Genomic DNA, 12,002 nt, shown 5'->3' with positions numbered 1-12,002 from the left:
TGGTGCCTTAGGAAGCCAGAAGAGGGTGTTGGATCCCCGAGACTGGGATACATACTGTTGTGAGCCGAATGTGGGTACTGAGAATTGAACCCAGGTCTTCTGGAAGAGCAGCTACTGCTCTTAATCCCTGAACCTTAACCTTTCCAACCCCCCCCCCATGATTCTTGTTATATAGTATCTAATTACATTTTGAAAAAGTTATACCAGTTAAGTCCATTGAACAATTCATGTATTTCCTTCTGAATCTACAGATACTGTTTCTGCCTTTATTGTGCTCTACTGGGTGTGAGTTCTATCTTAAATTACTAAGACTCTGTTTTTCATCCCTTTTCTGATGAAAGGAATATCATTACTCTGAGTATGTATGTGTCATGATGTGTGTGTGAGGAGAGTGTTTTTGGGAGGTGGTTTCCTTTCAGTGTGGGATCCCAAAAGAGAACTCAGCTGGCTGGGTTGCCCAGCAGGCATCATTTCCTGCTGAGCCATCTCTCTCCTCAGCCCTGCTCTCTGATTTTCTGATAGTCCTGTGGGTAGGAGCAGGGGAAGGAGGAGGAATTCCAGATGCCTTTTGTGCCTCATTAGCAGCTATGGAAAAGGTGTAGTGGAAGACTGTTGAGATTATTGTCATAAATAGTCTTTATATGCCTCTATTCATATATACCATTTTGCTTTCCAGTGGCGCTTTACAGTGTACTTTGTCTTTCTTAGATTGACTTATTGCTGCGCCAGGACCTCTTTAAAGAGGCTTTGCAGGTGGCAGAAGATGGGACGGAATTGTTTCAAGGACTCTGCAACAATGTGGCAGATGAAGCTGCAGGTGCTCATTGGGTCAAAGAGCCCGGATGTAGCTGTGCATTTTGAAGAAGCCTTTGCACACCTCAAACCCCAGGTCTGTGAATTATGTCTTTCATATTTTACTCTCTTTATCTATTTATTTATTTTTATTATTTTATGTGTATGAGTGTTTTGCCTGCATGTATGTCTGTGTCTCATGTGTGTGCCTGGTGCCCAAGGAGGTGTTGCAACCTCCATGTTGGTGCTGGGACTGGAACCCGGGTCCTTTGTAACCACTAGTGTTCTTGACCACAGAGCCAACTCTCAGTCCTTATATTCTACTCTTTTTGGAAAACTGGTTTGTTTGTTTGTTTTGTTTTTTTGTTTTTAAAAGACGGGGTCTCATGTAGCCCAGGCTGGTCTAAGGAGAACCTTGAACTTTGACTCTTCTGCTTCTACCTCCTGACTGCTGGGACTTACAGGCACGCTTCCCCATGTCTGCTTTATCTAGTGCTGGGGACTGAAGCCAGGGCTTCGAGAGGCTGAGCAGCACTCTATCTCCTGAGCTGGATCTCCAGCCCTCTCTTTGGAAACCTTCTAAGGTTTCAGTGAAAGCTCATTTATAATATAATGTCTAAAGAGAGCAGACCCTGGAATAATTGTTGTTAAATGGTAATAGTTTGAGGATTGAAGAGAAATTACTTCTATTTCTAGTCTGTATTTGTAAGTTTACCAAATCATGTAAGATTTCTCATTCTGTTTAAATGTCTTACAAATGAGAAATACTAATAGAATATTCTCACATCTGATCATAAACTCAACTTGAAACTACAAAAATCTAAACGTTAATGTTTTAAACTTACATTGTAGAAAATCTTTCTTTTCCTTCTTGTTTTTGGCTTTTCAGGACAGGATGTCTTTGCGTAGCCTTGGCTGTTGTAGAGCTAGCTCTGTAGACCAGGCTGGCCTCAAACTCCGAGATCTGCCTCCCAAGTGCTGGGATTAAAAGTGTGCACCACCACTGCCTAAGTAAATCTTTTCTTTAGTGACTGGGAAAATGGACTGCAGAGGGGAAACAAAGTACATTACTGCTTTCTGCTGTCTGCCCCTCTCTACACAGTGAAGATCAGGTAGGCCACCCCAGATCAGTTCTTAGACAGTAGCTCCCAGACCACAGACTCGTGACCTGGGTAGCTGTGGGGCTGACTGGATGTGGCTTTTTTTCACTTGCTTACCTGAGCGGTGACTGCTGATCATGGCTGTAGTCAGCATCCCCTCAGAATTGGACTAAATTATCCAAGTGTTGCCCTGGGTGACTTGCTGGGGGCTGCAATGACGCTCTTCCTAGTGATGAGTTTTCAGAGCACAGTGATGAGAAAGTCAGCTCTGACAGGTCTGGTTGTTTCTTGAGCAGGTCTGCCTGCCCCTGTGGATCTCTTGGGCAGAGTGGAGTGAAAGTTCTGACAGCCGGGAGGACACTGAAGCAATCTTTCAGGTACAGGCTCTCTTCTGACCTTGCGGTGCAGGGAGTGGGTGTTCAATATCTTAGTCTTCACTTCCTGGTTTGGGGTGGGTCTTGGTAACATGTTTTGACGTCACTGAGTTCCTTTACACAGCTTGTTTTTGTTTCTTTTCTTTTATCTGTAGAAAGCTATTTTAGCTGTCACAGGTGCCGGTTCAGTAACTCTGAAGGAGAAATACCTGGATTGGGCTTATCGAAGCGGTGGCTACAAAAAGACCAGAGCAGTGTTTAAAAGGTACTCCCTGGTGCTCACAGTGGTTTCTAGTCTTCCTGCCCACACTCAGCCCTTCATACCCAGCCTGTGTGGATTACAAGTAGTGTCTGCAGTGGTAATCAGAGGGACTGTCAAAACTTAACTTCCTCTTTGTGTGTTTGCACGGTTAAAGCAATTCATTACACACAGGGAAAATGACGTCAGCTCATTGACGACTGTCATTGTGTCACTAGTACAAGCAGCTCTGTTAGCAAATCATGTCTTTTTTTTTTTTTTTCCAAAACAGGATTTCTCTGTGTAGCTTTGTGCCTTTTCTGGAACTCTGTAGCCTAGGCTGATCTTGAACTCACAGAGATCCGCCTGACTCTGCCTCCCAGTGCTGGTATTAAAGGCGTGCGTCACCACCGCCCAGCACAAATCATTTCTTTTTAAGGCAGTAGGGATTGAGCCCAGGCCCTTGCACCTAGACAAGGGCTGTACACTGAGCTGTATCTCTAGACTACTACATCATTTTAGTACTTGTTTCTTATATAGTTGATGTTACACTATAATCCCAGTTTTCAATACCATTGCTAAGCATTAGACTGTCTCCTTCCTCTTTAAGAAAGCATCTCCATAAGCAGCAGTTATTTAAAATAGATGTATGGAACCTCATATGTACAACATGCCAGTAACCCCAGGAGACTAAGTCAGGAGATCATTTGAGCCTAGCACATACAAACCAAATAGGGCAACATAGAGAAACATGTTATTAAAACAAAACAAACAAATGAACAACAACAAATATGTGTATGGGAAATTGTTTAAGGGTGGTGAAGGGTCAGTCACTCCAAGTTGAGGTATGGGAGTCACTTCATCAGGCCCAGTTTGCCTGAGATTGCTGCTGAGTCTCTGTTAAACTGCCTGTTGTGGAAGCAAAGCCTGGTTATTCATGTTTATAAATTATATAAATTATAAGTTATAATTGTCATTGTGGGAACTAATATTCACCCACTTTTTAGTTTACAGGAAAGCCGTCCATTTTCAGTTGATTTTTTCAGGAAAATGATACAGTTTGAAAAGGAGCAGGTGAGTATTCTGAGCCCTTCCTGCTGGAACAAGGCTCTGTGGTTATTACTCAGGGCAGCATCTTTCATTTAAAACTTTAGTTAGAGTGGAGAACAAACTCCTGGTCTCTCTAGGTTCAGCCTTTTTCCATAGAGCCGTTAAGAATGGTAATTAAGCCAAGAGAAGGTGTACATCTGGAGGACAGGAAGCTTCCCTGATAGGCTGGCTGATGTAGCTGCTGCTTGCCTCCACAGTGCTTGGGTTGTAGAGTGAGCATGTAATTACTGTTTCTGATGGTTTTAACTGTAACTTATGAAGAGAATGAAAAAGTAGGAGAGCCTCAGTTAAATAATACACAGCTCAGGGTGGTGTGTAGTGTTCGTCTTTAATCCCAGCACTCAGGATCTCTGAGTTTGAGGCCAGCCTGTTCTATGTAGTGAGTTCTAGGCCAGCCAGGACTATATAGCAAGGTCTTGGCTCAAAAAAACAAAACATTCACAAAACAAACCAAACAATAAGGTTTCTCTGTGTGACCCTGGCTGTCCTGGAACTCACTCTGTAGACCAGGCTGGCCTTGAACTCATAGAGATCTGTCTGCCTCTGCCTCCTGAGTGCTAGGATTAAAGGTGTGTGTCACCAGTGTCTGGCATTTATATTTTTAATTAGTTAATTTTGTAGTGATGGGGATTGAATTCAGGGACTTGCTAATGCTAGATGAGAATTCCATCATTGAGCTACATGATATCTTACTTAAAACAAGAACAAAATTTGGGCGCATGCCTTTAATCCCAGGACTCAGGAGGCAGAGGCAGGTGGATCTCTGTGAGTTCCAGGCCAGCCTGGTTTACAGGACAGGTTCCAAAGCTACACAGAGAAATCCTGTCTTAAAAAAACTAAAAAAAGGGGCTGGAGAGATGGCTCAGAGGTTAAGAGCACTGACTGCTCTTCCTAGAGGTCCTGAGTTCAGTTCCCAGCACCCACATGGTGCCTCACAACCATCTGTAATGAGGTCTGGTGCCCTCTTCTATGTACATAATAAGTAAATAAATCTTTAAAAAACAACAACAAAAAAACAACAATATTTATTCTAAGCTTATCCAAAAAAACTATTCATTATCAAATTTCCTGACCATGGTAAACTTGGAATATAAACGTATATATATATATATAGTATATGTATATGTGTATATATATTATATGTATGTATGTATATGTATGTGTATATGCATATATAAACTTGGAATATATATATGCATGTGCATATATCTGCTTGCCTCTGCCTCCTGAGTGCTGGGATTAAAGGTGTGTGGTACCATGCCCTGTCTAAAAAATGCATTTTAAAATATTGTCAGATAGCTGGGAATGGTGGCACATGCCTTTAATACCAGCACTCAGGGAGGCAGAGGCAGGTGGTGAGTTTGAGGCCAACTTGGTCTGCAAAGTGAGTTTCAGGACAGTCAGGACTGTTACACAGAGAAACTCTGTCTCAAAAAAACTATTGCTACTACTACTACTAATGTCAGATATGGACTGCCGAGGTGGCTCAGTGGTTAGGAGCACTGGCTACTCTTCCAAAGGACTCTAGTTCCAAGGGATCCAACACCCTCTTCTGGTCTCCATGGGCATTGTATGCACATGATGTACATATACATGCAGGCTAAACACTAACATAAAATAGAGAAGTCTATTAAAAAAAATTCTTAGAAAGTCAGAGTGTGCCACCATACAGGTTATATATGCTAACATGCAGTTTTCCAAAAGAATTATAATTGTTTATAGAGGTAGTCAGCTAATGGATGAGTATACCTATTTCCTCATAGCTTCTCTAAGTATTCAGCTTTGTTTTTTCCTTTGATTTTGGTATTTCATCTAGTATTTATTTTTATTTGAATTTTGAAAAATTACTAGTGAGGTTGAGCTCCTGTATTCATGGTTTTGACTATTGTTGCTTAAGTCAAGTACCTGTTATGCTGAAGTATAGTATAGTCTTACATGATGAGATAATTTAACATAATATTTAATAACCAGTCTCTGGATTATTAATGTAATAGTTATGCTGTGGTCAAGTGACTTAATTGTAAGTCTTAGCCTCATCGATATAGGAAGGCCCTCTGCATGCTAAATGAGTGTGAGACATCTAAGGCCCAATGGGATACTAGAGAGGAAAGAATGTGCTGAGTAGTGTATATTATGGTCACTTAGCAAAGTGTTTTTGCATACTTACGCATGTGAGGTTAAACTGACTTCATATAATGTGGTTTGGTAAAGGGAGATTTGAATAAGGAAAATATTTTTTCTAATATTCTTTAATGGTGCTAGGGATTGAATTCATGAAGTAGTTTCTTTATACTAAATGCTTTTTGAAAAAGCTTTTAAATTATGTGTGTGTCTGTGTGGAGGTATTTATACAGGAGTGTCAATACTCTTGGAGGCCAAAAGACAGCCTTGGATCCCCTGGATCTGGGGTTATAGGTTTGTGATCCACAGGACTTGGGTGTTAGGCTAGGAATAGGAATTAAAAAAAAAGGCTTTAGATGATACTAATCTACCATGAAAATGCATTCAAAGGAATACATTTAATAGCAGAGGTGGAGCTGGAGCCTAGAGGTGCTGTAGTAGGGTGCTTTCCTAGCATGCACAAAGCTCTGGCTTTGATTCCCAGTGCCACATAAACTGGGTGTGGTGATGAACACCTGCTGTCTCAGCACTTAGGAGGTGGAGACAGGAGGATCAGGAGTTCCAGGCCATTCTTAGTTACATAGAGTTCAAGGACAGCCAGAGCTACAAAAGTAGTGCCCACTATTCTGTTAGGTTATAGCCTGTCGCCATTCTAGAGGTGGAGGACCTGGGAGAGTGTGGAGAGGTGGACTAAAGTCTCATGCAAGAGCCAACCTTATTTGGAGCCTCGGACAATTTCTAGTCAGGTTAAGACAGGTCACATGAGTAAAGTTCTCACGAGTTCAGACTGTATACAGTCACAAGGACAAGCCAACATGGCAAAAATATGCTTTCCATAGAGGCACATAAAGGATAATTGAATAATAACAACAGCAAGCAATTCCTATCTGCTGCACCTGGGGACAGCACGAAAACACATTCCAAGGACAGTTCTGTGCTTTTGAAGACACTGAGGTCATAAGACTCTCTCCTGTTTTCTTGAAGTGTTCTCACAGCACTCAGAATTCTCCTCACCTGACTCCATTCCTGACTGTGTTCTGATGTAGCCCACACTTTGTTACCTGTGATGGTGCTGAGGTGCTTGCCAGGTGAAGAAGTACTTAAAGCCAGAGGGCTTAAGGAACGTGAAGATCATGTACTAATATTTAGGTGTTATTGTGGTATGCAAGTTTTAGAGCAAGGTATGGTGGCTCATGCCTTTAATCCCAGCACTCGGGATTGCTATGAACTCGGTACCAACCTGGGCTACATAATGAAATCTTGTCTCAAAAAAAGGAAAAGGAAGGTTTTAAGGTGGTCATAACTCTGTCAGAGCACAGATTCTCCAAAGAAGAAATCCCAGCATAGGCTGTAGAACTGTCTGTTTATTTTTTCATTTAAATCCCACTCAGCCCCTCAAGGGTTTCAAGTGTTATTCCTGTGACACCTCACAGGTTCCACCCTGAATATAATTAGACTTTTCCTACATCAGCAGGGCAAAGTGCTTTCCTGGTTGACATTCACTTCATTCTGGTAAATGTGTGTGTGTGTGTGTGTGTGTGTGTGTGTGTGTGTTTTCTTGGTCGTATTTATTTTTTGTGTGCCACAGTGTGACAGCCAGAAGACAACTTTGGGAGTTGCTTCTCGGCTTCTGCCTTGTGGATGCTGGGGATTGAACTCAGGCTGTCACGTTGGTGGCAGGTGCCCTTGGCTGCTGAGCTGTCTCTGAGGTCTTGTTCTTCCTCTTTTGGGATAAGCTGAGAACTGGGCTGGTTTGGTCCTTCCCCTTCAAATACCTCACAGAAGTTGCTTAAAATACAGTCGAGACGGATTTATGGTTAGACGATGAAGCCAGACCTTCTGGTTGTTTTTATAGGAACCCTGCAAGATGGCAAACCTGAGGGAGTATTATGAGAGGGCGTTGAGAGAGTTCGGGTCTACGGACTCTGGTAAGTAAACCAGTTATGTGTGTGAGCGGTGCTCGTGCACTCGGACTGGTAGGTGGGTAGAATAGTGTGTGTGGTTTGCACCTTAGGCCCTTCTCAGAACACTTCTGCAGTGCTTTTCCTGCCCTCTTGTGGTTTTTGAGACAAGGCCTTGCTCTGTAGTCTAGGCTACCATGGAACCCACTACATAGCCTGACTGGCCTCAAACTTCTGCCAATACCCCTGTCTCCACCTCTGTAGCATAGGATTTTACTTCCAACTGAAGTTTGCAAGTTCTCATATCCACTAGTTCTCTTAAGGACTCTGGATCAGACAAAGATTTGCTTGGTTGGGTCTCTCTATTTTTTTTTTTTTTTTCCAGACAGGGTTTTTCTGTGTAGCCCTGGCTGTCCTGGAATTCCCTTTGTAGATCAGGCTGGCCTTGAACTCAGAGATCTGCCTGCTTCTGCCTCCTGAGTGCTGAGATTAAAGACATGCTCCACCAAGCCCAGCCTTGGATTGGATCTCATAAAAAGAAATTTATGTGGGCTGGTGAGATGGCTCAATGGCTAAAGGCACTTGTTTCCAAGCATAAAGATGTGAGCTGAATCTCTTGAACCCACATGACAGATAAAAAGGACTGACTTCCACAAGTTGTCTTCTGACCTCCACACGTGTGCCATGCCATGCAGGTGTGCACGCACACACACACAATACAAAATAAACAGCTCTTTAAGAATGACGTGTGCTGGGATGTCGTGGTTCATAACTATAATCCTATCCTGCAGCGGTGGACACAGGAATATTGCCAAGAATTTGAGGCCAGTCTAGGCTATGTAGTGAATTCCAGGCTAGTCTGTACCTCAGAATGAGACCCTGTCTCAAAAAATCAAACTAAATCAGATTAAATCAAAACAAGTATGTATAAACGTTAGTGTAGGCCAGTAGTCACAGCTGGTCATCACAGAGGAAAGGAGGGTCAGTCAGTGCTTAGTCAGTTATACTGGGGCTAGTCTGCTGTGGCACGGGGAGGGGCTGACTAGATAACAACAGTGTACCGTGTCCTTTAAAGTGTAGAAAGGAACCTGGCTGGTGGTGAGCGGTAACTGTGATCTCCTTTAATCCCAGCACTCTGAAGGCAGACAGGTCCACAGAGCAAGTTCCAGGACAGCAAGGACTCTAATCTTGAAAAACCAAAAAAAGTAGGCCAGCACTCAAGAGACAGGCAGGCAGATCTCTGTGAGTTCCAGGCCAGCCTGGTCTATAGAGTGAGGTCCAGGATAACCAGGACTACACAGAGAGACCCTGTCTCGAAAAACCAAAACAACAACAACAAAGTAGAAAGGAGTTTGAAAGTTTTCACTGAAAAGATGAATGTTTGAGGCAATAGACAGGCTTAACTTTATTTATATGCTTATATGTATCAGTATTACATGGTACCTCATTTTATTCATATATATTTTTTAATTTTTACTTACATTAATTGTATGTGTGGAAGTTTCTTAGAACTTTTAATTGGCTTACTATTAAATAATTGAATTTGCCTAATAGAGCCTTCCCAGCTTTCTAATGAGGTTTACAATAATTTTTTTTGTTTCCTTTTCAAGATCTTTGGATGGATTACATCAAAGAGGAATTGAGCCACCCCTTCGGCAGACCTGAGAACTGTGGACAGATCTATTGGCGAGCCATGAAAATGCTCCAGGGACAGTCAGCAGAGCTGTTTGTAGCTAAACATGCCATGCATCAGGCTGGCCACTAGCAAAGAGCACTACCGATTTGGTGAAGTGGTATTGCCAGCCTCAAGGACGGTTTGTAGTGGAGTCAGTGTATGAACTGTTGAGAAGTGGCAGACGGGGTATCCGATTGCTTTTGTAACACTTTAATTTGGCATTAGTCTTTGGGTCCAGAAAAGAGAACGCCACTGCCTGTTAAATCTAAAATACATGGAAATCGTACGCTTGAGTTTCATTTCTTGTTCCAGGACAAGCACACACCACTCTAATCCAGACTAGGTCTGATGGAGCCAGTGCACACGCAAGAGAAAGGATAGTTTCGTGTGTTCTGTCCTTGTTGTGAAAGCCTGCATGATGCCCGTGGAGACAGGAGAGACCAGGACAGTGCTGAGGAGAAGAAAGCCATCTGTAATCCAGATGAGGTTGAACCTAAGTGACTGATTCCCTGTATCAAAGTTGGATTTGTACTTCTAGATCATTCAAGAAATCTGGGCCTTCCTTCACATGCAGGAACGAAGGGAGACTTGGATGAGGAACAGAGAAGGAGGTGCTGGGTATGGGGGAGTCCTTTAAGAAGGTTAAGGTAATGCAGAAAGTTACTTACTCCAAGGATTGACAGGCCAAGAAGTGTTTGTATAGAGGAGGCCCAGCAACAAAAGGACAGGCAAGGGAGTGGGGAAGTGCCTCAGTGGGAGGGATGCAGGGTGGAGGGGAGAAGGGATGGAAGGTTGCATTTGGGGAGCAGGGAGGAAATTGTTTGGAAGCAATCCTTTCTCTCTTCCTTGATACCAAGGGTAGAAACTAAATCTGTATGATTTGAGGCACGTGCTTTACCGTGGAGACAGCTCCTCACCCCTCTTACTTTCTGTTTTGAGCTGGTCTCACTAAGTTCTTGCTGGCCTTGAAAGTACTCAAGTCTAAGCAGGCCTTGAACTTTCAATCCTCCTGCTTCAGCCTCTCAAGTAGCTGAGATTACAGGCCTGAATCACTAGATCTGGCTTTAACTTAACATTTTGATATCACTGGGAAAGTATTCAGAACCAGTTACTTACTATTAAGCCTTAATTAATGTTACGTTATTTCTCATGTTATTAAATGAACTTAAAAAACACCTAAGGAATTCATAGCATTCCATTGTCTTACTTTATTAATCCCCTGTGGTTAGACCTTGCCATTTATTGTTTGTTTTAATTATAAATGTTGTTGGTGAGGATCCTTGTCAATCTTTGGTCACATCCATGGGTGCTTCTTTAGGGGACTTATCTATCGACAGTGAGATTGCTGGATCTAGGTAAAAGACAGAATACTGATGTTCTGCTAGTTTGCTCTTTCCAGCAGCATGTGAACGAGACATCACCTTTGTCTGCATTAGGTATTACATATTTCATTTTCATCATTTTATAATCCTCCATTTAGTAGGTGAAGATACATCATTGTTTAAATTACTTTTTCTTACTAATTTATGTTTTAAAAATACATTGAGAGTGTTGGTCTTTTGTTGGTCTTTCATGTCATACAAATAAGTTTATGCTTCCTTTTCCCTCTGTTTGGTGTTTTTGATGCCCAGAAGAGTTTTTATGTGATTTCCCATTCCCCCACCCCCCCAGTACTGATATCAGACCTATGCCTCATACATGCTAGGTAAACACTCTACCACTCTCCACCCTCAGTATTGTCTCTCCTCTTGCCAAGGACAACTCAAGTAGCACTAGGTAGCTAGTCAGATGGTTCTCTGTTTGGTTCATTCTATGACCCTTAGTATATATTGAATTCTTTTTTTTTTTTTTTTTTTTTGCAAGAGCTGAGGACCGAACCAGGGCCTTGCACTTGCTAGGCAAGTGCTCTACCACTGAGCTAAATCCCCAACCCCTTGAATTCTTATGTAGGTTAGAGTATTTAGTACATTTTTATTTTGAGCCTTTGTACTATGGTTTGCTTGTCATTTGCTTTTTAAAAATTTAATTTTATATGTACGGCCATTTTGCCTGCATGTATGTCTGTGTGCCATTTGCATGTTTCACTCTGTAGTCCATGCTGGCCTTGAACTCATGGAGATCTGCCTCTCAAGTGCTGGGATTAAAGGCGTGCACCACCACTGCCCAGCTGTTTACTTTTTTTTCCCCTTTGAGACAGGGTCTCTCTGTGTAGCCCTGGCTGTCGAACTCTCTCTGTAGACCAAGCTGGCCTCAAACTCACAGAAATCTGCCTGCCTCTGTCTCCCCAGTGATTAAAGGTCTATGCAGCTATGAGGGACCACACTTGTTACATCTTAAGTGCTTAAATAGCCCCATGGTTACCATGTTAGACAGGACTGATAATAGACCTTTTATTTCCACTCTTGCGAGAGATTCTGATAGGGAGCACAGTGACAGAGGCAGTCAGATTTGAGGAAACTAGTTGTGCATCAGCACAACAGAACACACATTAATTGGCCACATTCCCTTCTTTATAGGAAAGTATATGGAGGGGGAAAACCAGACATTGAATATTTTTTTTTAATATTTATTTATTTTATGTATATGAGTGACTTGTCTTCAATGACACCAGAAGAGAGAATCTGATCCCATTACAGATGGTTGGGAGCCACCATGTGGTTGTTGGGAATTGAACTCAGGGCCTCTGGAAGA

General features: G+C 42.4%; 1 protein-coding gene across 1 annotated transcript in view; it reads left to right on the top strand.

The window, feature by feature from the left end:
- The window catches only part of Utp6 (UTP6 small subunit processome component), a 30,616-nt gene extending 20,130 nt beyond the window's left edge, over window positions 1-10,486 (top strand). The window contains 7 exon segments of the mRNA XM_036198054.1: window positions 709-777; window positions 779-889; window positions 2,189-2,269; window positions 2,422-2,531; window positions 3,512-3,578; window positions 7,591-7,663; window positions 9,247-10,486. Coding sequence (XP_036053947.1) covers window positions 709-777; window positions 779-889; window positions 2,189-2,269; window positions 2,422-2,531; window positions 3,512-3,578; window positions 7,591-7,663; window positions 9,247-9,401 — 666 coding nt within the window. The 3' untranslated portion in view covers window positions 9,402-10,486.
- Window positions 10,487-12,002: the final 1,516 nt, after the last annotated feature.

This window comes from Onychomys torridus, chromosome 8 (genome assembly GCF_903995425.1).
Source record: "Onychomys torridus chromosome 8, mOncTor1.1, whole genome shotgun sequence".
Classification (NCBI taxonomy): Eukaryota; Metazoa; Chordata; class Mammalia; order Rodentia; family Cricetidae; genus Onychomys; species Onychomys torridus.
Note: the sequence above shows the minus strand (reverse complement) of the source record. Positions and strands in the feature narration are given on the sequence as shown.